Below are 27,002 nucleotides of genomic sequence, written 5' to 3' on the forward strand. Positions count from 1 at the left end.
TAATGGCCATGGCCATAAGAGAGCGACTTACTTCTCGATGGGCAGCACATGTGGGCCAGAGATGGAGTATCGATATAGAAAGGTCAGAAACTTCTTAAAGGCATCGAAGAAGGGCCAGTGGGAGAGAAGGCAGATACACTTGTTGGCATGGACCATTTTGGAAGCATCAGATTTGCCGGACGGTGTGTTCAGACTCAATTGGGAACGCTGTTTGGGGGTGAGAAGTTCTCCAGCATATGGCTCATAGAACTGGATAGCAGCGCCATACACCTGCAAAGTACAAGAATAGCTTCAGAATCACATCAAACAGAGTACAATAGCTGCCAAATGGGATATTTTCCGAATAGTGCTCTCAAGTGGCGAAACCCCATAAATAAAGAAAACTGTACAAACAGGCTAGATATGTCAACTAATGGTATGGTATTGTTTATAAAGCACCTATAAACAGGCAGTGTTTAAAAGTGCTAAAGGAGGGTGGGAACATGGCGAAAAAACAACAGTCGCTCAGAGCCCTTGAAATCTGGAGACGATAATCGTCTGCACAGGCAGAGTTAGGGCGTAAAATACATTTCACAGTTTGAGATGAACAAGTTACTTACCAACTGTAACGTTCTTTCGACTGGATGTTCCTCCCACGTATTCCTCATCTTAGATATATTATCCAGCTTGTTGCTTCTTTTCAGAAATATTTTCGCCAGAGGGCGCTGTGCTCGAGGCCTCATAGCTTGGTCCCTCGAAGGCCACAGTCGAGCATCAACGCCATCTATCGTATAATTGGCTCGCGCCCGTTGGTTCAGTTCTGTTTTTTTCGATGTTAATGGTTGCATCAGTTGTATTTTGTGTCGGCAGATGTCAGGCTCTTAAGGAAGTACAAGTGCAACAAGCGTAAGAACTGTACGGAGGGGTAGGTTGGGAGGGTCGATGTGGAATACGTGGGAGGAACATCCAGTCGAAAGAACGTTACAGTTGGTAAGTAACTTGTTCTTCGAATGGATTGTGTCCTCCCACGTATTCCTCATCTTAGATAGACTCCCATAGAAGTTGCAATTTAGAGGAGGAGGGAGTACCATAGTTCTTCAATTATGCACAGAGTGAAGGACGGCTTTTGCAAAAAGGCCTCCTTGGTAAGAAGTGGTGAAAGTGTGCATTGATGACCAAGTGGCCGCAGCACAAATGTCTTGCACTGGGATACCCCTCTGAAGAGCCGTGGAAGTTGCTATGCCCCTGGTTGAATGAGCCCTTAAACCATGTGGAGGCTCCTTCCCAGACAATTTGTAATATTCAGATATCGCTAGGATAATCCATCTGGATATAGTTTGCTTGGACACACCAAGGCCCAATTTGTGTCCAGTATACCCGACAAACAGCTGATCTGTTTGTCTAAATCATTCCAGCCTAGATATGTAGAAACTGAGAGCCATCTTAGGGTCTAGTCTGTGAAATCTTTCCTCCTCTTTACTAGCATGCGGAGGAGGATAGAAAGATGTTAAAGTGATTTTTTGTGACAGATGGAAATCCGAAACTATTTTAGGTAGGAAAAAAGGCTTGACCTTTAAAACAACTTTGTCTTTATGGAAAACTGTGTGAGTAGGCTTGCAAGAGAGCGACTGCAACTCACTCACCCTGCGAGCTGAAGTTAGAGCCACTAGTAAAACAGTTTTTAAAGTTAGGAGCCTTAAAGGCAAGAATGTAAAGGCTCAAAAGGGGCACACAAACTTTAAAACAAAATTTAAATCCCAAATAGGAACTTGGAAAGGTGTAGGAGGGAACACATTTGTTAACCCTTTAAGAAATTGTATAACTAAAAGGCATTTTGAAATATGAAACTTCTTCTGAGGAGCGCTTGAAGATGGATAGCGCTGCCAAATATCCTTTAATAGTTCCAACTTGGAGCCCCAAGTTGGCTAAGTGTAATAGAAAGGAAAGCACCATGGGAGTGGTACATTGAAAAGGATCCACATTCTTATCCCTGCACTAGTTACTGAATTTCTTCCAACGACCCTGGTATAAGGATTTTGTTGCTGGCCTCCTGGACGAAAGCAAAATCTCCATAAGGTCATCCGGGAGGTCCCAATCCTTATATCTCAACCTCTCAGAAGCCAAGCGTGAAGGTTGAGTGTCTTGACCTCTGGATGGAGAACCCGACCTTCCTTTTGCGAGAGTAGATCCTCTCTTTGTTGAAGACGTATTGGGGCAATGAGGATCATGGTTTTCCTGAACTTTCTCAACCTCCTGATTACTTGAGGAATCACGGTTCTGGAGGAAACGCGTAAAGGAGTTGAAATATCCAGTCCACTACAAACGCGTCCCCTAGAGCTCGTCCCGGGGGAAATTCCCTTGAGCAATACAGTTTGCATTTGGGGTTGGCACCGGTCGCGAACAGGTCTACTTGAGGGGTTCCCCAAAGGGCAAAGATCTCTTGAAGGACTTCCTGAGCTAGCTCCCACTCGTGGGAGACTGCTCTGCCTGCTCAGAGCGTTCGCTGCCGTGTTCAGCTCTCCGTTTAGGTGAACTGCCGATAGAGAGATTCCTTCTTGCATTGCCCAGAACCAGAGCTGCATTGCCTCTCTGCACAGCGGAAGTGATCCTACAGCCCCTCTTTTGTTGAGGTAGTACATGGCCACTATGTTGTCCGTCATTATCAGGACATTCTTTCCCTGTACAGAGGGCAAAAAGGCCTTCAGCGCTAGTCTGATTGCCCTCAGCTCCAAAAGGTTGATGTGTAGTTTGGACTCCGATGGAGACCAACGACCACCGATTGTCAAATCGTTGGTGTGGGCCCCCCACCCTGTGAGTGAGGAATCCGTCACTACAGTTATCTCCGGCCATGGTTGCCAAAAAGGTTCCCCTCTGAGGATATTCTCCTTGCGAGCTCACCATAGGAGATCTTGAGCCACCCTGGATGGGACTTGTAGAAGACCTGACATCTCCCACAAAAACTGGGACTCTTGAATCCTGAGGGCCCATTGCAGGGATCTCATCCTCAGTCGAGCCTCTGGCACCAGAAAAGTGCAAGATGCCATGAGGCCTAGCAACCTTAGGAAGTCGAACGCCGGAAGATGTTGGGCATTCTGAAATTTTGTTATCATCTGCAGAATGTGGTGAGCTCTTTCCTCAGGGGGTGAGGCTTTCCCTGAGGTGGTGTCCAGGACCGCTCTGATGAATTGGAGTCTTTGGCTCGGAATAATTTGTGACTTCTTGTAATTGAGAGAGAAGCCCAATTTGTGTAGGAAGTGACAGTTCATGGCCAGATGTCCTTGGGTCAGTTCGGGTGAACTTGCCCTGATTAGCCAATCGTCCAGATAAGGGTAGACGTGAATCCCCTCTCTCCTGAGACTCACTGCCACTACCGCCATTAGTTTGGTGAAGACCCTCGGGGCGGTGGTCAGCCCAAATGGCAGAACTCAAAACTGATAGTGAGATCCGCCAATTGAGACCCTCGGGTACTTTCTGTGTCTGGGATGGATTGGCACATGAAAGTAAGCATCCTCAAGGTCCAATGAAACCAGCCAGTCCTGAAGCTGAAGAGCATGAAGGATCTGAGAAAGGGTTACCATCTTGAACTTGTCCTTCCTCAGGAATTTGTTCAAGTTTCTCAAGTCCAAGATGGGTCTCAATCCTCGGTCCTTTTTGGGATTGAGAAAATAGATGGAGTACCAACCCTTGTTCCTCTCCGCTACAGGTACATGTTCTATTGCACCTTTCTCTAGCAGGGTTAAAATCTCCTGCACGAGGAGCGGGTCTGGAATTTTTACAGAGTTGGCTCCCGGTGGACGATCTTGAGGCCTTTGATGAAAAGGAAGACAGTAATCTTGGGTCACTATTTCTAGTGCCCAGGCCTCCGATGTAATGCCCCACCATACATCCAGATATAGAGATTCTGCCTCCCACCGGGGTCTTGTGGTTTAAGGCCTCAAAGTGGCTTTGCAGCGGCTGAAGCAGTGGCTGAGGAGGTAGTAGTCGCTGCTGTAGCTGATCTAGCACCTCTTCCTTTTCCACCACGAAAGGGATTTCTTTGTTGTCCCGTCTGACTGGCGTGCCCGCCCTCTCCCCTTTCCAAAGGAGGAATAGAAGTGAAAGGGCAACTCTTCCAGGAAGATGACCCTGCATAAGAGTGCTGTTGGGGTTGCCTTATAGCGGCGCTGAGTGACTTTGCTGCTGCTTTCGAGGTCTGCAGCTTCTCTAAGCTATCGTTTGCCTTGCTGCCAAACAACCTCAAGCCGTCAAAGGGCATATTAAGTAACCTGGATTGTACATCAGATGCAAAACAAGATTTTCTTAGCCATGCGAATCTACGCAAGACTGCGCTAGATGCCATGGATCGGGTTATGCGGTCTGCAGTATCCAGTCTTGACTTGAGGCACTCCTCCATAGCCTCCTTCCCATCTTTTACTATCGCCAGGAAATCATCCCGCTCCTCGTCCTTCGGGATGTGATCAGCCGCTGCATCTAAACAGCTCCACAAGGTATAAGTGAACCTAGCTAATGTTCAAGTCACATTAGTAGACTTAAGAGCCATACTACCAGAAGTAAAAGCTTTCCTCGCCCAGGCATCAATCTTTTTATTGTCCCTGTCGGGGGCATAGAGGGATAAGCCGACTGTCTATTCGCAGTTGCAGCCTGAATTACCAAACTTTCGGGCGAAGGATGCTTCGATAAATATTCCGGATCCGAGGGAGCACGTCTATACTTCCCTACAAATTTCTTATTCACAGCTGGTATAGATTCAGGTGTTTCCCAATTTGTCACAATTCTCTTTTGGAGAGCTTTGTGGAAAGGAAGGACTGGGTCTTTCTGAGGTCCTTCATCATTATCTGTTAAGTCGTCCTGGTCATATCTTGGGGACACTGATTTCCATCCCATAAAATCTATCACCCTTCCATGAGGTTCCTATAACCCGGTTCAGCATGGTCTGTGGGGTCAGGTCTTTCAAAATCTACCTCAGGTGAGGTATCTAGGCCACTGGCCGATTGTAGAACGTCATAAAGGTCTGACATTTTTGAATTTGGATCTATCAGTTCCTCAGGGGCTTCTCTTGCCCCAAATCGAACACCAGCTGATGTAATTTCATCATCAGAGGTTTGTTCCACAAAAATAGCAGACATAGATTTGAAAAATTCTTGCCTGGGATGAGGGTGGACATTTTTTTCTGGCAGAGGTGGGACAGACCTTGCCTTAGTCGTAGTTGTCATTATGGGAACCGGTATGAGAGATTTCCCAGACAAAGGCGTCAACGGCGTCGATGGAATCGACAATTGCTTCGACGTACTCGATGGAAACCCCAAAGGCATCGAGGATGGCTTGAGTAAGACATTTTGGGTTTCGACGGACGCGCCAAGTCGATAGTTGACTTCGACAATGAAGATGCCATTTTGTCCTCAGGCAACCTCGATTTATGCACCGAAGGTTTTTGTACAGTCTCATGAGGTGCTGGAGATTCATCGTCCGAGGACGCCCTCAACTTTTTGTCGGATTTAGTGTGAGTTTTTGGATTTCCCTCTGTCACCTTTAGAGTGGGCAGGGGCATGCTCTTCACGTAACTTTTTTAAAAAACATTTTTATACATATGTTTATTAGCATTTTTGTAAACCAAACAATCAATGTGCAAAGAAACAACGAATAAAACCAAACCCACCCACCTCCCCTTCTCTTACTGCCTCCCCCAATCCATAGGTTGGTAATACATACATCTCCCCCAAAGCAAGACATACAGGTGAGCACATATGTCCTATCAACAGTCCTGGCATATCTCCGCGCTCTTACCGGCTCTTACCAAACAGTCCCTTTCATGGGTCCGAGACCTCCTGCGGATCAATAATACCCAACAGAGTCATTGCTCTAGGACACCATCTCCTGTTCTCGCCGCCACCCAGAAATGCAAGCAAAGCAGACCAATCTGTTGTGAACCTCATCTGGGCACCCTGTAAAGTGTGGGTGAGCCATTCCATAGATACTGACCAAATTTTAGCTATCCACTCGTGTTTCTGAGGGGGTACTTTCGCTTTCCACCTGCGGGCGATGACCATTATTGCCGACATCATTTCACGTAACTTTTTGAGGGGGTCGGGGCTGCCTTCTCAAATTTTTTTTAGCATTGAAGCCCTAAAGGCCTCCCATTTCTTTGGGGAATCATGTTTCGAAGGACAAGAAATTAACCTTCTGTCAGGCGAGGAAGAAGAGGATGAAGATCTATGATCTCGCTTTTTTGATCTTTTGGATGACGAGGAAGAAGACTTCCTCGAACGACTTTTCGACCTCAATCGCCTCGACTCATGATGAGATTTAGGTCTCGATTCTCTCTCGTCTTTTAGCAGACTTGACTCTTCCCCCACCGCTAGCTTACCTTGGCGTTCCTTAAGAGCCTTGTTCGACATCGCCTGACACGACCCGCACTCGTCGACTCAGTAATCAGGATTAAGGCACCAAAGACAGTTACGGTGAGGATCCGTAATGGACATTTTTTTCCACATTTGAAACATTTCTTAAAACCAGTCTTGGGTGTAGTTGGGGTTGAAGAAGAAGACATTATTCAAAGTAGAAGAAAGGCGTGCTGTTTAGATACGCGAAGTAGAAGTTCGGAAAAACGGAACTGAACGAACGGGCGCGGCTCAAGCCATTTGTACAATGGATGATGTTGACGCTCGATGGTGGCCTTTAGGGACCAAGCTATGAGGCCTCGAGCACAGCGCCCTCTGGTGAAAACATTTCCGAAAAGAAGCAGCAAGCTGGCGGATATATCTAAGATGAGGAATACGTGGGAGGACACAATCCATTCGAAACAGCAAATAGTCCTGACGGCAATTCTGCAGTATTACCAGTACAATTAAGGGGTGAAGACAGGGGAGAACAAAATGACAAACTTCAGGCATGGTGTGTACAGACCTTGCAAGTGCACAGAAGGTCACAGGGAGGGAGGGGGTACAAGTGCATCCGGTCAGTGGAGACTGGGATAAGTGCACAGAGAGCCACTCTCTTGGGTTATTTCTCAAGTGCAGTGAGTGTGGGTGGGGAGTAGGGCCCTGAGGCAAGTGCGAAAGAGGACTGGCGGGGATGCCAGGGATCCGTGAGAATCTGAGGTACACCATGCAGCCAGTCATCAGGTTGTAAGGAAGAGGAGGGAGAGAGGGGAAGAGCAGAGAACTGGGTTAGCAGGGTAGAGGGAGAGAGAAGGAAGAGGAGAAGATGAAAGTCTTGAGGAGTTTCTGGAACTTAAGAAGATCAGGCTCAAGACGGAGGGCGGCAGGGAGGTTATTCCAGAGGGAGGCACCTACTAAGGATCTCCCTCCAAATCTCTGCTTGGAGAACCAGCTCTTTCGCAGAAGGATGGAGATAGAAGAGCGGAGGGCTCGTGAGGGACAGTATAAAGGTAGGCAGTGTTGCAGGTAGATAGGTCCCAGGAAGCCTTGTGAACAATGCCAAGGGTCTTGAACTTGATCCTTGCAGGCACGGGGAGCCAGTGAAGGGATTTCAGCACAAGACAGATGCAGTCCCTGGGCTTGAGGCAAAGAATAAGTCTTGCGGTTCTGTTCTGGATGAGTTGCAGAGGGCGCAGGTTAGAAAAGGGGAGGTTAAGGAAGAGGATGTTGCAATACTTCAGCCTAGAGAGAAACAGGGCTCTGGAGACAGTGAGCTGCTGGGGGAAAGTGGGAAAAGGTAGAGTGCCTCTGAGGAGGAGTAGCTGATAGTTAAGACTTTTTTGAGATGTCTGAAATTTGAGAGGAAAAGGAGAGAGTGGAGTCAAAAATGACCCTAAGGTTTCTTGCCTCGCAAGTGGTTGCGGGCACAGGGTCAAGGGAGGCCAGCCAGAGTGAAAGTGGGAAAGCGATCTCAGGCTTACTGCCGTTGAGGCAGAGGTCGTTTGTATCACACCATGAATGACTCTCTCCAGAGTTTCAGTCAGTTTATTGCAGCATTGTCGCCAGCAATTTTGAATTCGGGGGCATTCCCACAAGATATGTATAAAAGTGCCACGCCTCCTGGCAACGTAGGCAGTTCGGGTCGGGAGCCCAGTTCCACCGGTGCAACGCGGCCCTGGGGTAATAAACTCTGTGGAGAATTTTAAGTTGCATCAGGCGGAGCCTGGAGGCAATTGCAATCTCTCGAGGGTACATTAAAACCACTATCCAATCTTCTGGGTCAATAGCGCCTACATCTGTTTCCCGGTTTATGGTCTTTCCAACGAAAACTTTCCAACAAAGGTTTTTTTAATTGAAAACTATCCATCGAAAATATTTAATTTAATGCGTTTTTTTTGTATTTTCTTGGGGGGGTCCACCCCCCAACCCCTGGTTTTTTACCCTTAAAAAGCCACCCCAACAAAAATGAACCCTTCACCCTACACAAATATACATTCAATACATATATTTCCGATGGATAGGTTTCGATGGAAAAGGTTTTGTTGGAAACCTTTTTGATGGAAACACTAGATACCCTGTTTCCCACTTGCGTTTCAGTTTGGCCAGTTCTGGAGTGGCAAAGGCTGTTAGGGCATTGTATAGAATGGAAGTGACTCTAGTGGGTATGCTCTCTACTAAGAGGTTGTGTTCCAGAGGAGTGCATTCTGGCGTGTTTGTAAGTGCCGATAGGTGTCCACGCGAGGCGTGGGTGATTTGCATGTAGTAATAGTGCTCTGTGTCTGGGAAATAAAACTTCTGCTGCACTGTCTCAAATGGAGTGATACTGCCCTCAGTGAAAATATCCCTAACCCTTGTGATACGGGCCTCCACCCATCTCGGCCATGCCAACAGTTTCCCCATTACAGTGAGATTGCTGTTGTTCTAGAGGGGTTGCATCCGAGTTACCCTGTTTTCCCACCCAATGTGTTTGTGTGCTTTCTTCCAGATTATAGCAGTATGCGCTGCCATCGTCTGCGGGGGAGGTTTAGGCAGGGCCTGGTGAAGCATTGCAAGTGGTGACATATCCTGCCATCCCAGCATCTCGGCCCTGATGTGTGGTAGCTCTTGGCTACCATGAAACAGATAGTTGATTACTGTCATTTGGCTCGCCCAGTAATATGATTGGAGGTGTGGCACACCTACCCCCCCTTCCCATATCGATCTTTGTAATGTGCTGAGGGCGATGCGGGGGTGTCCGCCACCCCATATAAGTTTCCTCAGGAGGCTGTCTATCCAGTGAAATTCTGAGTCAGGAATCCAGAGCGGGGCGTTTTGTAAAATATACAAAAAGTGTGGTAATGCCAACATTTTAAAAAGTGAAGCCCTACCTAGCAGCGTCAGGGGGAGAAGCATCCAATGTCGAACGTCATTGAGAAGTGGTTAGTAATCGGGTGTAGGTTAAGAGGTGTGTAGTCCAAGAGCTCTCTCGAAATCTGAATTTCCAGGTAGCAGAAGCTCTCATGTTCCACCCGGTACGGGCAATCTGGTGGTAATCGCATGTGCCCCACCTTTCGCTGGAAAAAGGACAGACTTCCCCCAGTTGACTCGCAGTCCGCTCAACGCACTGAAACGTGCCAGCATCTGCGAGACCACTGGACAAGATCGGGCTGGGTCGCCCAAGAATATCAAGAAGTCTTCGGCATATAGAGAAAGCCTATCATCCCCACCGTCCGGCCTTCGGAAGCTCATCCATCTGTTAACCTGGCAAAGCCACAGGGCCAGCGGCTCGATAGCTAGCGCAAACAGTAGCGGGGACAGAGGGGCACCCCTGTCATGTTCCCCTGCCCAGTGGAACGGAGCTGGAGGGCCAACCATTGTCCCTGACCTCTGCATGCAGGACTTCATATAGTAGTTTCACCCATCCCAGAAAGGTCTCACCAAACGCCATTAGGCGCATAATTTCCCATAGGCTTTGCCATACCACAGAATCAAACACCTTTTCAAAATCAATGGCCAACAAGGCGAGGGGTGTTTCAAGGATGGGGGCCCACTCCAAGAGCAGGTGAAGCCCTCTTATGTTCACGCGTGTCGATTTATGTGGCATGAAGCCGCATTGGTCGGGGTGAATTAAAGAGGAGATGACTGATTGTAATCTGGTGGCAAGAATTTTGGCAAGAATCTTGGCTTCCCCATTAATCAATGATATTGGTCTGTATGAGCTACATAATTCCGGGGGTTTCTCTGGTTTGAGAATGATGAAAATTTCTGTTTTTGATGTATTTACCTTAAACTCAGAAATTTTTCCAGACTTTAGTATTTCAGTCAATCTTTGAAAGGAACTTTCAGGGTCAAATTAGAGAATTAACTAATATGCATAAAGGAAGATTTGAGATATTTTGCGGCCCATTCCTAACTTCCTTTGTTAATGTTGTAAACTGAACTAGAATGGTCCCTACGATTGGAATTTTGCCAATATTATCCCTATATTTAAGAAAGGGGATTTGTTGTAATAATGTGAATTATAGGGCAATCTCACTGCTGTACTCCTCCACTAAAATATATGGGAAGATTCTGTTGACCCGCCTCGAAAAATGGGAATATAATATTATTATATCAGAACTCCAGGCTTGTGTCCGGAATGGGTAGGCACTGTAGAACAGGACTTCCTACACACAGCTCTGATTTTAATTCTGATAATGTTAAAAAAGAGACAGTCTAAATTGTTTTTGTGTACTTCAAAATGGCATTTGACACTGTTAAAAGACCCAAACTATGGCAGATTAATCATTATTGCATCCAATCAAGACTCTATATTCTGATAACTGTGCTTGAGCTACGCATGGCCAAAATGGAGAGGCAACAGTTTTTCCCCAGTTCATAGGCGTGCGCGTCAGATTAATTTATTTATTATTTATTTCTACCGCGCCATAGCCCGCAGGCATCAGGGCGCCACATGTACACGCAGAAACACATTATACAAACAAAACACGGGACAACATGAATCTACAGAATTTCAGGCGGGTTTTGGCTTAGTATAAGGGAGTTATCCAAACAAGTGGGTCTTGAGTTTCTTTCGGAAGGTAATGTATGAGAGCTCCAGTCTTATTTGTGGTGGGAGGATGTTCCATTAGGTTGCAGCTTTGGTGTCGAAGGCTTTGGCGAGTCTGTTGGTTTTCCTGAAACTGGTGGTCACGAGGTTGCCCTGGGTTTCAGACCTAAGTCCCCATCTCGGTACATATGTAACCAGTTTCTTCTTGAGATATGCTGGGGCTTTCCCATGGACGCACCTGTGGGCTAGCGTCAGGGTTTTGAACTGTATTATACCTTTGATAGTAAGCCAGTGTAGATTTCTCCTGTCTTCACTGATGTGTTCTGTTTTCCTTTTTCCTTTCATGATTCTCACAGCCCTGTTTGTATTTTTTTGACATTTTGCAATGTTACTTTTGTTAGCTCCGAGTAGCAGGGCATTGCCGTAATCTAACCTGGACCATATAGTGGCTCTTGCTACTGTGTCACAATTTTCCTGACTTAGATAGGGGCATATTCTGTGTAGGAATCTCAGGTAATATGAGCAGTTCTTAGTTGCATGACTTGGGACTCTGCGCTCAGTGATGCTTCCATGTGCATCCCCAGAGTTTTGACTTTGTTCACAACATTTATTTGGGTTTCATTGATGTCGAAACACTTGTATTGATGGTTCAGTCTTGCTCTGGCTTTATTAGTCCGAAAAATCATTAATTCTGTCTTTTTGGCGTTGAGACAGAGCCAGTTGTTGGTCATCCATTTTTCAATTAACTTGTAGAGTTTTTTTTACATTGGCATTGTCTTGGGTGTAGTCACCCCTAAGTTCTATGACCAGTTGGGTATCATCGGCGTAATTGGTGAAAAACACGCCCATTTTCTCCAGAATCATACAAAGAAACCTAACATACAGGTTAAGAAGAAGTGGTGACAGGCTGGTTCCTTGCAGTACGCCACAGCAAATCTTTTCTGAAAAAGAGAAATTATCCCCCAGTGGACCTTTGACTCCCTCTCCGAGAGAAAGGAGGATATCCAGTCGATTGTCTCTTTTGAACAGTTTGCTCGTCTCTCTAATGCTACTCTGAGTTTGCTGTGGTCCAGTAGGTCAAAGGTTGCGCTGAGATCTAATAGTATTAGGAGCCTTGTTTTTCCATTCTCCACTATGTTTAGCATATGGGATTGGAGATCTAACATTGCAGTCTCGGTACTGTGTGCCTCCTGGAATCCTGACTGTTGGCTGTGAAGGATCTCATTTGTTTCAACGAAAGCCTGAAGTTGGTTTGTGGCGATTTTGTCTAATACCTTTAGAAGAAAGTTACACTTAGGGATTGGTCTTAGATTACCCGGATCACTTTCGTCTAATTCCCTTTTTTTTGCAAAAGTTGTGATTGTGACTTTAATGTCAGTTGGTACCAGGCCTTCCCGAAAGGAGGTGTTCATCATTTTGGTAAGAAAGGGGGCAAAATATTGGCATTCTCCAGTATCAGTTTGGGTGGGATAATGTTTTCTGCACATGTGGTGGGTTTCATCTATTTGAGAGTTTTGAGCATATCTTCTGTCTTAATTTCATGGATTTTAAAGATTCCTTGCTGTGTTATAGACGCCACTCCGTTTACTGGTTCCCCCTGGCTTTTTTGTGCCTCTTTGAGAACAGCCCTGTCTTTCCTTATTTTATCAGCGAACGTTATTTGAACTTTGACGCAATCTTTCCTGGACGGAGAGAATGGGGGGGTTAGTGATTTGGATTTTTCTATTGATTTGAGGATTTCAAATAGTTTGCTATCTGAGTTTTCTGCTGTTTTTATTTGATCATTGTAATAATTTCTCTTGGTGTCGCAGATACATTTTCTGTAGTTTGTTTCACTATCTTTCTAACTGGTGCTGTTTTCTTGTGGTTTTTTTTTTTGCCCTTTCGCTTCTCTCCTCCTCTTTTCTCTTTTGAGATCGATCAGTTTTGTGTTAAACCATTTCTGGTGGTTTTTATTGGGTCTTAGTAATCTGTTTCTCAGAGGGGATTTTAAGTCCATTAGTTGCTTTCTCTGTGAATTAAATTCGGTGATTAATTTATCGCAAGAGTCATCTTCCTTAATTTCTTTGAGTATATTCTCTATACATTGCTTTAAGTGTTGTGGTTCAATTTTATATTAATTCCTGCTACTCACTTTTTTTAGTTAATTACCGAAGTTGTTCTTCGAGAGCGTATTTAGCGCCAGCGAGAAGGTGACTAAGAAGTGGTCTGACCATATGCAGGGTTGTGTTACAAAATCACTGATTTATAAGTTGTTGGTGATGATCCAGTCTAATTGGTTGCCGTTTTTCATAGTTCGGTCAGAGTTCTTTGGCCCCGTTTTTGTTTTTAATCTACATAAATAAGGTGGCAACTCAGTTACAAAATCTCGAGAGTGACGCCTCTGTGATTAATGGGAAAAAGGGTATATTACTTTATGCTGATGATGTGGCTATTATCTCAAAGACCCCCACAGGCATTACAAAACAGCTTGCTACAATGGAGATGTACAGTAAAGACTTAAATCTGTCTATCAACAATAGCAAAACTATGGCAATGATATGTCAGCAACCTGGTGCAAAACAATTAAAGAGCATTTTTACCTTTAATGGTGAAAAGATCCACTTAGTCGAATCATTCAATTATCTTGGAATTTGCATTTCTAACAATGGCCTATTGCAGGGCCAATTTAAGCAAAGTCATTGCATCCGTCAGTGGGTGGGGGTGACCTCACTTATAAATTCAGAGTACCGCAATCCAATCTCTGTTGAAGGTTTATAAATCTACAGCCGTAGCATAGCTAGTTAAGGTTCTGAACTACAGGGTCATGTATCGAAAGAGATTGTGTCTGGCCGAAAGAACGTTTCTAAGAAAGCTACTTCAAAAATCTTCTAGACCCTCAAAAATCATTATGTACATGGAAGTGGTTATGCTTCCGATTATCTATGAAATTTACTGGAAGATACTTCCTTTTTGGCTCTGCTTAAATGCAGAATTTGAACGGACTCTCCATAAAACCGTTATATATTTTGAAGTCGAAGACTATTGGTAGTAAATTGATATACCACTCTGTGCCCAGGAAAGATACATTTTTTATTATTAGGCTGTGTCTGTGTAAAGACTGGAGGGGGGGTGTCTGTACTTCTGCCTTCTGTGTGGTAGGGTAAAGGCATACAACACCCCACCAAGGCTCTTAATTTGGTAGCAATGGACGAGCAGCCAGGCTTAAGCTTTCAGGGGGTGATGCAGGCTGGCTCTTAAGTACAGTGAATTCCCAAAGCCCCCACAAAGGAATGTCCACACACTATGTTAGGTGATAACACAGCTTCTTTATAGAAAATAAGATTTAGGAATATATATACATTTAAATAATACAACTTTGTACTTGAAAATCCTTATTCAAAGAATGGTAAATATATACACTCTATGTGGTACCACACAATACTTAGTGCATTTCTTACTAACAGCAGACAGTTTTAAATTGGAATGGGAATTCTTAAGTGAGGTGTTTAAGCATAGAATAGCAAAGAAAGGCAAGTTAGTTGTGAACAGTGGCAGAATGCTTTCTTTAGCCTAGATATACAATTCTGTGTGAAGATCCCCCCCCACCTGGGCAACCTGTAAGGAAAACTTTAGGGAGTAACTTATCTGGCCTTTTACAGCCCAGTCCAATAATGTTGAATAACCTGCTTTATTTTAAAAGGTTCTACCACCCCAAAGTACCTCAGAGGCCACAAGAGAATAGTATCCAAGACAAATCTGGGACCCCTGGACGACTCCTGAGGCTAGAACATCCTCTTTCTCATCACAGTACCTTTGGTGGCTTGGCAGGCGAAGTGGCAGTGTTTCTCGGTTTGACTCTACGATTCCCTCCGAGGATGGACCCCTCTTGGAAGAAGGAGTCACTGGGATGCTGAGTCTACGAGACAAATGGAACCAAAGTCTTTCTGAAGTGCAGCAGTTTTACTCTTCGCAGTGCTCTCCTTTGGTCGACGATTTCTCCGACTGTAGAAGTCCTGTGAACATGAAACTTGCTCTGGGATCCTTAAAGGCTTGGCAGATGAGAGTAAGTCCCCTGGGACTCTTCAATGATTTCTGACGGCGACGGGTGCATAGGTCACTTTTGGTGTCTGGTTTCAGTTTATCACGGTTTTCCGATGTTTGGTTCGTCGGTGCTGCAGTCGCAGCACAGATGTCTGGATGGCTTCTGGTGACCTGGACTCTACCACTGGAGTGGACCTCAGACCCTCACTAAGTCTGGACCCTCAGGACATCTTCGTTAGTTTCTGGTGGCGTGAAATCCACCGACGGACCTTCCTCTGCACTCAGCAACTCTGCACTCTCTCCGGCGAGAAAAAGTGGTCAGTGACGACGGCAAGGATGTCCACTCCGCATTGCATCTGCTGACCTTCCCACTACACACCAATCCACCTGGTAAAGCCCACCCGTGCTACTCTGTAGCTTTTGATTCCATGCTGGAGCCCAGCCAGTTGCCCCGCAGTGGGCTCACAGTATGTACACTTGCACAGCATAAGATGCTTTGCTTGCTGCATGGAGACCAGGACCTTTGCACTTTTATCCTACCCCATTTGAATTTTGTTTCGTGATTGAAAACATGACTGATTTCGGTTCTGGGCACTCCATTGCCCGCCAGATTTGTTCACCAACTTCTCTCCGCCCTTTCGGTTTAGGACGCACAAATATTGAACCAGTGAGCGACCCAGACTCTGGCGTTCCTGTTAACATCTGCGTTGCAACCATTGATTGGTGTTCAGACACACACCCTCTACACAACACGGAACCACCTCGCAGGATTGGCTGGCCGGATGACACACCTCAGGCTCTGACTCAGCCTGACTTGGACTACTCATTATCCACACCCACCACACCACGATTCATTACCATGACGACGACGCTTCCAAAGCTCACTGTGGAAGGCACAGCACTCTCTTCCCGGTCGACCGCGGAGCACGTCTTACACCTTTGACGGCTCTCCAATGACACCACGAGTGGATCTGTTTCCCTCACAATGAATATTTAGCATTTACAATCGGCTACAGCTAACTCAGGCAGTCTAGGCTTACTCACTTGCTGTTTTAGGTCTTTGCCACACGTGCCTGTGACACAGTCCCAGATTACAACGGCGGACCGTTCTCTGTTTCTAGCACTTTTCTCTCAGATGTACTTGAGCACAATCTGAGTCGACACGTTTTCTGCATACAGAACCACACACCTTTTTTTCGCAATCGGATCCCCGCACCCACACGAATCCACAGCATTTCTGGCTCTACCTATTATTGTGCCGAGGTGCTCCTGAAATGCCCATTTTCGTCCCACCACTGGTTGGACGACTGATTTACCAGCTGCACGGTCCACACAATTTGCATGGGATACACCTTTTGTGTCTTAGCTCACGTGGTAAGCTTGTTTCTGTCCACAATGAGCATGTTTCTTACTGTCGCCCACATGTTTAAAAATGTACTGTTTCACTCAGATGTTTACCTTTACTGCCAGAAAAAAAAAAAAAGAACTAAGGTTTCTTTTTGCCTTACAGGGTCTGGTATCTTTGCCCTGATGATTGCGGGCATTTGCAATTTCCACAACCTTGATTTCGGAATGCCAGTTTTGACCTTGGGGCACCTATTATCTCTTTTCTTTGCCTACTTATAAGCATTAATATATTGCGCCATATCAATTTGCCACCCGTCACGTCAGCACAACCTGTCTTTGATCAAGGTACAATCCATTCCCGATCAAGGACTTTTGGCACAAATTGTCTCTGATTAAGGTACAACTTACTTTCGATCAAGGACCTTTCAAGGCTCACTCACTTGCTGAGTAAGGATTTCTCCCAAAACCAAAGAAAGAACTTTGAAGAATTACAATTTGGGATGTACTAAAAAAGTTTGTCGCATCTCGGCACATGATGAAAATGCCCTTTTCTTTTCTTTTTGGATATTTTTACTCAAAATGTTGCATGAGATGCAGGTCTCTTTTCTCATTTCATAATTTCTTGAGTACTTTAATTGATTAACGTAACAGAATCAATCTATTTTGTGTTGGCTTGATTCTACAGTACAAAATGTTTTTGAGATGAAAGGCTGCATTCATGTCGTTACATGACACAAACGGTTAAACTACTGAATAGGTCTCATTTTTAGCTTATCAGGAGTCACCATTACTTAACCGCCACAGGTTTTTCCTGTGTTGGGGTACACTTTACCTTAAGTTCTATGTTAACTATCTCACCTTTTATATTGCCTTGTTTTATCATTAGTGTGTAAGTTCATGGTACAAATTCCTTTTTTCCTCTTTTTGTTTGGTCTTTCTCTGTCTTTTGTTGAACATACTGCATAAAATATTCACTGCAAAAAAGTAAACCATTTTTATTTGAACCTCAATACCTGTTTGGCTCTCTGCGTGTCTCCCTTCGGCATCCTAAGTGAATGATTTGATCATTATTTTCTACATAATCATAGGTTGAACCAATTAGGCTTCAAACAATACAGTCATTTTGGTTGTCACCCTTTGGTAGCAGCACCCTCAGTCTTTGAATAGATGAGAGTAAGTCCCCTGGGACCCTTCAATGACTTCTGACGCGACGGGTACATAGGTCACTTTTGGTGTTGGGTTTTGGAATATTGCGATTTTCCGACTTTCGGTTCATCAGTGCTGGAGTCGCAGCACGGATGTCTGGCTGGCTTCTGACGACCTGGACTCGACCACTGGGGTGGACCTCAGACACTCACCAAGTCTGGACCCTCAGGACATCTTTGTTCGTTTATGGTGGTGGGAAACCCACCGACGGACCTTCCTCTGAACTCAGCGACTCTGGACTCTCTCTGGTGGGAAAAAGTAGTCAGTGATGACGGCAAGGATGTCCCTTCAAATGTTCTTAGGCAGTTTGGAACTTACGCAGCTCTGGCTGTGCAGCAGAACTATGCCAGTATACCCTCTTGTTTGGTCACAAAACACACTTCTGGACCCTGGGCGACACCAATGGACTTCTTCGACTCAAGATGTTCAGGGACTCCTCTTCAGGACTTCAAAGACCTCTTCTCCGGATGGCAGGCACACAGGACTGGCTTCCAGGGCACTTCGGATGAAGAGCAGCAGTTTGCACAATGGTCCCTGGTAGCTCGGGGAGAGGTTGCCTTTGCAGGGCCTCTCTGGATCAGTCCTTGGATCAGACCTTGGAAGAACACAGCAGCTTTTGGATTTTCATGAAGAAATGCAGCAGCAGGGCTTCATGGAACAGCTTCTTCTTCCTTAGTTTCGACTTCAGCTTCTGAACAAATTGGTAAGTGAGAGGTCCCAGATATACACAGATGTCCCCCATTCACTCCGGCTGAGCCAGGCTCAGTCAGCCAATCACGCAGAAGGGAATTCATGCAGGCAGGCAGCAAATCAGGTTCACAGGCATTCAGTCCATTCACTCTACCCAGACACGCACAACACAAAATGTGAGCTCACTACAGACTCCATTCATACAGGTATCACCCCTAGAGTGTATCGACAACACAGCCCCTGGGAAGGCTCCAGTCAGTCTGACAGGAGGAAGCCCCAGAGCCATATAATATCTTCACCCAAAAGCCAGCCAGGAGGAAAGCGAACAGAGACATATATGGTGTTTCCACCCAACAGCCACTCAAGAGGAAGGGATCAGAGACAGGACTTCCCAGGACTTTGGAAAACAAGGTAAAAGGCAATAGAAACCAAGAGGCCACAGGGGCCATCTCCATTGATTCCTATGGCAGGGCTTGGGTATCCCAAAATGGAGGATACTCAGAGCCGCTGCCAAGTCAGCATGTAGCTGCCATCATCCCATACCCTGCGCTGTGGGCAACATACAGGTGCCCAAAACACACATACGGGTTACTAGGGTATCCCATGGGTGTTGTTCACCAAAAGATAAAATGAAGAGCTGCACTACCAGAGGTCCAGGCTGGACCTCAGTGGCAGAATACATAAGGAAAACAGACAGAGGGAAGTGGTAGGGCAAAGACTAGGAGACCCGTCCCTCCATAAGGCATTTCCAGCATCACAGTCAGACAGAGTTTTAGTTTTTATTTGGGATTTACATAAATCCATAAAACCTATAATAAGGCAAGACAATACATACAAACAGTGCCAAAAGTTTAAAACAGTAAAAGCATGTAGAGGAGGTGGCAAAACCCTCTACCGGAACTTCCGCCCCTAGCTTGCCTATATGTTGGGAACCGGAAACCGTGACAAAAGCGACACCTGTGATGATGCGTATAACACGAGCAGCCTTTGAAGCAAAGTATCCATTAAGAAGACCATTCTTTATGTATCCACAAAAAGCTGATAGTCTCATGGGAAAGATCCCTGAAGAACATGTGAAGATGGATGAAAGAAGAGGCTGGTGATGGCACATGAAGCAAAGTGACGCACCTAGAAGAAGATGACAATAGAGAAGGTGAATGGACCATATAGAATATGACGACAAATTAAAGAATAGAGTGACCCTTTACGTGCGGAATGAAGAGTGCACGTGTAAAGAGCACAGAAGAAAATGAAAACCATTTTATAAATGTACAGATGCAGTAACGCAAGTAGACTAAGAATTCATGAAGGCTGGCTATACGTAGAGACGGCAGGCAGTGGCACCAATAAATAAATTATATATATATATGTATAGAATCTGGATGTTTCACGACACATTTAAGCAAACTTGGACCCTGTGAATAGAAGGGGTGAAAGTGTGGCGCAGTAGAAGTAAAAAAACGGCGAGGAAAAATTTGAGAAGGCTTGTTTGCCACAGAGTCAAGGGTTGAGGTAGCCAAGAATCTGGTTATCTATCATGGAAGGATACAATGAATATGAAGAAGGGGCGAGCCCCTGTTGAGGTGCAATGGAAAAACACTGGAAGCACCAGGTTTTATTTATCAATATTATTAAATGCAACAAAGGAGTGAAAAACGTGGTCTCCAGTCACATGAAGAGATGAAAATAGACTTTGGGCAAGCTACACCGAGACCAGAAGATAAGACTATGTTCAAACTCCCTTTTATTCTCAGGCATAGTGATCCGAGTGATCCGAAGCAAGGCCGAGTTCAAAGGCCTAATTGCATGGCAGACAGCAGGAGTCATGATGGATGTGGGCTAATTGGGTGGGGAGGCATGACCATGCCAAACCCACCAGCACCTGGGCTAACAGCTTGCGGGCTGCTAGCGAGTGAAATATTCCAGAAGGGTACAAGCGTGCCAACCATTTATAGAGGGGCATGTATCAAAGAGCCCTATAGTTTAGAGACCCAATGAAACGTTGTATAATTCATGACACTGACAATGACTTGCACTAGGGGTGGGCAGAGTTGTCCACCTGACAGAGACCCAATCACAACCCCATACCCCATAGAAAGTATACTTAGATGTTTCCTTTTAACCAACCACAGTCCCATATACGTTTTCTTATTTTGCCACGTAGTATGACATCCGAGATGACAGGTTTTTAGTATAAAACGTTTATGAAATATCATTGAGCGCGATTATGTTGGCATCCTTAGATGTCTGTTGTACTTCCTGTTTTAGATAATTGTTATTAAAACAGCTAAGTCTTTGTCAACTTCCTGAGTCCGTTTTATTTTTGATGTTTGAGTAACTTCTGCATCCCCATCCACCCTGTAGTGTGTTACCTCGTCTTAAAGGGCCTGCGGGTTCAACCATAATACACTTGAGAACAAATCTCAATCATAATGCAGTTGCACTATAGCAAAACCTGGAAAACAGTGATCTAAGGCTATCAGACTACATAAACTACATGTTATTTACTTTGAAGCAATTTTAAAGTAACCTTAATCATCTTGGTTGGGCTCCCCTGGAATAGCTATAAAAAACAGGAAGTGTTGGCATCTGGAACAGACAGTAACAATAGAAAAGCCAGCCCCGCTTGTCGCAACTATCTATTCCTTAAGTATCTCAACTGATATAGTTAATTTCAATCATTATAGGATAGGTCTTAGGGATAACAAGTTGGTAAAATAGGTAACACTTGTCTCGAGTTGGGTAACAAACTGAAGTGGTAACAGGGACACCCAAAATGCGTGCAAGAGTGATTCTCAATGTTATGCAATAATTCCAGATTTTCAGAACCCCCACAGCTCACTTCCAGAAGCCCCTAAAGCAATTCCCTTTCCTCTATAGATACCTAGCATATGCTCGACTGAGTGCTGCTGCAGATCTCTATCCAATGTGAAAAGACTGACTATGACCCGTCACATCTTTGCTCCTTGTTAATCAACACTCTCCTTCCACGCTAACCGCTTTGGAGGGGTCAGAAATGCAAAGCGGACAACTTTGTGAATGTTTTTCCACAAATGCCATTTTATTAAATTTGGAGGTTTGATACGCGCCTCACTATCCCTACCCTGATGAGGATTTCCCTGCCTAAAATAAACTAAAGGAAACACTAACAAAGGATATCTGTCCCTCACATGTATACATTCATACTTGCCAACATGACTCATTCCAATCTGTAGGTGCTTATCCAGCCCTGATTTTTTCTTTGCATTCTGGGACTTGTTGTTCCACTTTCCCATTATAAATTTCAGACTGCAAGTCCCAGAATGCAAAGGAAAAATGAGGACTGGAAAAGCACCTACAGATTGGAATGGGTCATGTTGGCAAGTACGATACAATACATAAAGAGGAAATGTATTACATTTCAAAACATTAATAAATGAATTCGTAATATAACCACAGTCTCTTCTTATAACCTGGGCAAATTCCCTTTCCCCAGATTTAAGCAGAATTCTGCTTCACAGTTCAAGAAAAGAAAATAAGGGAATCCTGGCTTGCAACAAAGTTCCAACACAGTTCTTTGTAACCTCAGCTTGTCAACAGAAAGTTCCAATAGCTCCAGTGAAAATAGAAATTGTCTCTGGCAGGATCACTTTATAGCACTTCATCAACTACTACCAGGCCTACTATCTCAGTTCACACCTGGTTTACTCCCATACCAGGCCTACTTCTCCAAAGGTTTGCCATCCGGGTATATTCCCTTGCCCAAACTTTCATTTTCACAACAACAAGTGCTTTTGTGGTTAAAATCAACTAACAAAAGGTTCACAAAAGCTTCATAGTATTCAATAGTTTGCGGCTTCAAATCTTTTAACATATCTTCAGGAAAAACGAGATTCACATTGGTGCTTTTTAAGGCTCTTCTGTAAAGAATGCTCCTCTACTTCTGAATATCTTTTTCCAGAAGGGCAGTCCTTTCGACCCTCTTGTTTCCCAACTGCATAAGTAACCAGACACTGGCAAGGATAAGGTCTTATTCTGCTTCTCCCTTGACATGGACCATGTGCGTTTATAGCAGTTTTACCATGTGTTGTACAAGGTATGGGCAACAGGTTTCACAATTTGTGGACCTTTGGCAACATCTGTTAGATTGTATTGGATTGGCCTTGATATTGGACTCTCTTGGCTTGGGCATATTACTTCTCAACACTATCGCCCCAACGGGTTGTTGGGTTTGCCACAAACTCACACATTTAAAGTTACGGTCATTTGGTTTGGTTACATAAGGCTTTTGCTGCTTTTCAATAGTTCGATACTCCAAATTACTTTGAGTTACTTTCACTCATACGCGATTGCTGCTTACTTGTTGAATGCCTGCATTGACCACACGAATGGGTACGAGCGCTACATGGTCACAACCAGCTTGTGAACCCATCGGGTAAGCCTTACACTTCCGATCTCGCTGCTCGCAGGACTTCTGCTTCTTTGGCTCCTGGCGACCCAGCAAACTGCTTCTCTTAGTCTGCCGTCACCCACGCCACCTGCAACCGGAGCTCCTCTTGCTCATGAGACCCTCTGGTGCATGGCAGCCACCAGAAACAGCTACGAGGCCCTCGGGTGCACGCCAGCCACTGGAGACAGCCTCCTGGGAAAGAAAGTTTCCCTTCGCTTCCTGCTGACAAGCCTCTGCAGTACAGGTCTCCAGAGGGCAAGCTTCCCTCTTGCACGCTTCCTGCTGCGCAACCTCTGCACTTCAGGATTCGAGAGGCACAGACCCTCTCAGGACTGGCAGCTGATATCTGCCGAACAGTGGTCCCGGCATCTTCTCTCTCCTCCAGCTTCTGCCTGGCTGTCTGCACAAACCACGCTGCTTCTGCTTCTTGCTTTTTCTGCCCTTCTCTGTGGCCTGCACCTGAGGGGGCCTTTTAAGCTTCTCTGTCTCGCTCAAGTGAGGGTCATCTGAATTAATAATCTGGCCACTCCTGCAACATTGTACTTTTTCATCCCTCTTCCTTGTCCCAGAACTTAAGAAATTATGGGACTTGAAGGCCCCAATAGCAAAGTAAGGCTTTCTAATTTCTTTACAATAGCCATTAGAAGAGTGGGGCTTTGGGGAAAGTCGAATAAAGGGGTTTCCCATTCCTCCTGACCTGCTTCCCCCCTCATGTGATCCTCCTTCAGACCACCCCCCACCGGGTCGGGATCAGAAAGCTCCTGCCTTTCCCTGGCCACAAAAGAAGGGTCCCATGCCAGGTTTTCTGGGGGGTTGGGAGATCACCGCTCGTTGAATATTATCTCTAAATAATCAAAGCGGTCACAGGACATTAATCCATGGCCAGCCAGCCAGGGATATATGCATAAACCTCTTCTTTTTACTGGAGAAGCACATTGCCTAGCATTTTGCAGCATTTATCCTAAGATCACAATGCATCATAAATTGTTATGTTAAAGGATATTTATATCACCACCGTAGTGCTCCCCTGGCGCTCTGGTGGATATGAAAAGGAAAGAGGGTAGGATGCGTTAGAAAGAGCAAGAGAGCTGTGATGTGCTGTTGGCAGCCTCAGTTTGGTTAACACTGTTTGCTGAGCTTAGGAGTGCTTTTCGGTTGGTAGCCGTCATATATTGTTGTGCGAGGCTATGCGTGTTATGTTTTGTTGTTGCGATGTAGTGAAGTGCGTGCAGTCTATAGTGCTTTGGAGGTGTGGTTGTGTATGTAAAGAGTGAGAGGTGTATGCAGAGGGGTGAGGTTGTTTAGTGGGGTCGGTTAGTGGCATCTCTATTTATAAGCGATGCACGTTAATCTTCACAATCCTGTCCAGATGTGGCGCAATGCTAATTTTTACAATTCTATCTAGATGTGACACACTGCTAGTCTTCACAGTTCTGTCTACATATGACTCGAGCTAGTATTACAATTCTTACTACATATGATGCAATGCTAATCTTCACAATTCTGTCTAGATGTGACGCAATGCTAGTCTTCGCAATTCTGTTTAGATGTGACACAAGCTAGTATTACAATTCTCTAAATGGGAAGGAGGCTAATCTTCACAATTCTGTCTGGGTATGACGCAGGCTAGTATTACGGTTCTGTCTAGATATGATGCAATGCTAATCTTCACAATTCTGTCTAGATGTGACGCAATGCTAGTCTTCGCAATTCTGTTTAGATGTGACACAAGCTAGTATTACAATTCTCTAAATGGGAAGGAGGCTAATCTTCACAATTCTGTCTGGGTATGACGCAGGCTAGTATTACGGTTCTGTCTAGATATGATGCAATGCTAATCTTCACAATTCTGTCTAGATGTGGTGCAAGGTGACATTCATAAATCTGTCTCTATGCGACGCAAGCTAATCTTTACAATCCTGTCTAGGTGCGGTGCAAGCTGACATTCACAATTCTGTCTAGATATGACGCAAGCTAGTATTACATCTCTGTATGTATGACACAAGCTAATCTTTACATTTCTGTCTAGATAGAACGCAAGCTAGTATTACAGTTCTGTCTAGATATGATGTAATGCTAATCTTCACAATTCCGTCTAATTCTGACGCTGGCTCATTTATGCAATTTTGCCTGGACTAGGTAGCACAGAGTATAGTGTACCTAGTTGTGCGATATTGCTCACTAATAGTTATCTTGATGTCAGAGATCTGGCGCAATCAGGCTAAATGTGAAATGCTGCTATCGGGCACAATCAGGCTAAATGCGAAATCACGCTATTTGGCACAGTCAGACTATATGGCACAATCAGCCTAAATGCGAAATGCATGCATATAGGATAACCATATCCTTTAACTTTATCCCCTTTCTTTGTACATATATACCATTTCTTTTTCCTCCTTTTCTTTGGGACAGCTTTAACCATGGACCTGTTATAAACACGATTAGACAAAGGATCTCCACCAAATTAATTGGAATTTTCAGTTAACTTTAAATTGACTAATTGGACAAATATTTTTTGGAACAACAAAGGAGGGTGAGTCAAATGCTCTAGCTCTACACATTCTCTTTATAAAAATGTGAACCATTAATATAAAATATAGCCCTTCTTGAAATTGCTCCTTAAACTCACTAACTCTTTTTCTTTCTTTTCTTCAGAACTCTTTTTCTCTCCTGATGAACCATTGCCACAAGCAACGGGGAAACACGTGTAGAGAGAAACCATTGCAACCTAAGTTCAAATGTAACTGCTTATTTAATTGAGTGAAACAACGCACAATCAACTGTTATTTTGAATATCACATTGACAACTACTGCTTGAGAGAAATCATTGCAAAATAAGCACTAATGTGAACATTTACATTATTTAATTTTGAGTGAAGCAAAACAAAATTGTTACTGGAAGATTACATTGACAAAAAATGGTTTATCATCAACACCTTGATGTATTTACAAAATCTTATATGCAACAAATAAACTTTTTTGGATCTATAAACCTCAAGAAAGTCTCTGTGAAATTAAATATCCATTGATTCACAAACAAACCAACACGTACCTTATGTGTCATTGATTACTTCGTTTGGCGCATTTGAGTTTTCTTCCCATTATTATGTATTTTGACTAAATGCGAAATGCTGCTATCTGACACAATCGGGCCATCTTGCACAGTCAGGCTAAATGTGAAATACTGCTATCTGGCACAGTCAGGCTATCTGGCAATCAGGCTAAACATGTTATGTTAAGGATATTTATACCGCACACTATCACCACCGGAGTGGACCCCTGGCGCTCTGGTGGGTCTGTAAGTTAAGAGGAAAGGATTGGTTAGTAGTGTGCAGCGGGACAAAGGTAGAGCGAGATTTGAGGTGTTCTGTTGGCAGCTTCAGTTCGGTTAGCACCGTTCGCTGAGCATGGGTACGGTTTCCAGATCCGTGGGCTCCCATGTGCTGTTGTGCGATACTATGTGTGGCTTGTTTTGTTGTTGCAGTGCAGTGAAGTGAAGTGCTTGCGGTTTGTGGTGCAGGAAAGGGTTTGTGTTTGTTTAGCGTTTGGTAGGCGTGTGCTAAGAGTTGAGGTTTTAGCGGTTGGGCTAGTGCTGTTATCTCGTTCTTTTGGGCATCTGTCTTTTGTTTCTTTCTATGGTCTTGCTGTCTGTTGGAGCATTCCCCTGCGGTTCATTCACCCGGTTCTGCACGAGGCGGCGGCCTATCCCTGAGGCTGTCTAGTGCGGTTTATAGTGATATTACCGAATTACATTATGTCGAAAGTCATAATGTCGAAAAAAAAGTCGGAAAAATGTTTTTGAATGTCTTTCTTTGTTTATTTTTTGTTCGAAATGGGGGGGGCTCCCCCCAACCCCCTTTTTCTATTTTTTTGTTTTTGTTTTACCCCTTTTTTTTAGTTGCGGAACCCAAAAAAAATATAAATAAAAAATGAAACATTCGAAAAAACAATGACTTTCGACATAATGTTTCCGACTTTTTCACTGCACACTGTCAAGTGCTATATATTCACTGTATTTGTTGCCCAGCAGCTGCAGGGATTTTGGATTGCTGGCCAACAGAGAAGCATTGTCTGCATAGCTTAAAACTGGGATACTTCTGCTTCAACAAAGAGGGACATCAGCCCCAGAGGCATCCAAAAAGACGCCTAGGGAGCTGATGCGAGGTTGAACAACAGGGGGGCCAAGACGCACTCCTGTCTATCTCTACCACATGGAGTCACTTAATCTGCCTTTTTTTACCATAGCGAGCGTGGACCTGTGTATTGGCGGTATTACCCAAATTTACCTTTTACAATTGACCTTTTGCACAATTGACCCAATTATAGTGGTCCTAATTGATCCTCTGCACAATTGACCTTTATATTAATTTAGTTATTTTATATGTGTGTTGGTTTGTTTGTTGGTTTGTTTATTTATTTATTT

The 27,002-nt window shown here is 44.5% G+C and overlaps 1 protein-coding gene across 8 annotated transcripts in view; it reads right to left on the minus strand.

The window, feature by feature from the left end:
• The window catches only part of DENND4A (DENN domain containing 4A), a 2,028,245-nt gene that overhangs the window by 1,025,456 nt on the left and 975,787 nt on the right, over positions 1 to 27,002 (minus strand). For all 8 annotated transcript variants that reach the window (XM_069624248.1, XM_069624254.1, XM_069624251.1 and 5 more), the window contains one exon: positions 32 to 270. In XM_069624248.1, coding sequence (XP_069480349.1) covers positions 32 to 270 — 239 coding nt within the window. The remainder of the gene's footprint in view (positions 1 to 31; positions 271 to 27,002) is intronic.

The sequence above is a fragment of the Ambystoma mexicanum genome, chromosome 11, assembly GCF_040938575.1.
Source record: "Ambystoma mexicanum isolate Mex_15411 chromosome 11, UKY_AmexF1_1, whole genome shotgun sequence".
Classification (NCBI taxonomy): domain Eukaryota; kingdom Metazoa; phylum Chordata; class Amphibia; order Caudata; family Ambystomatidae; genus Ambystoma; species Ambystoma mexicanum.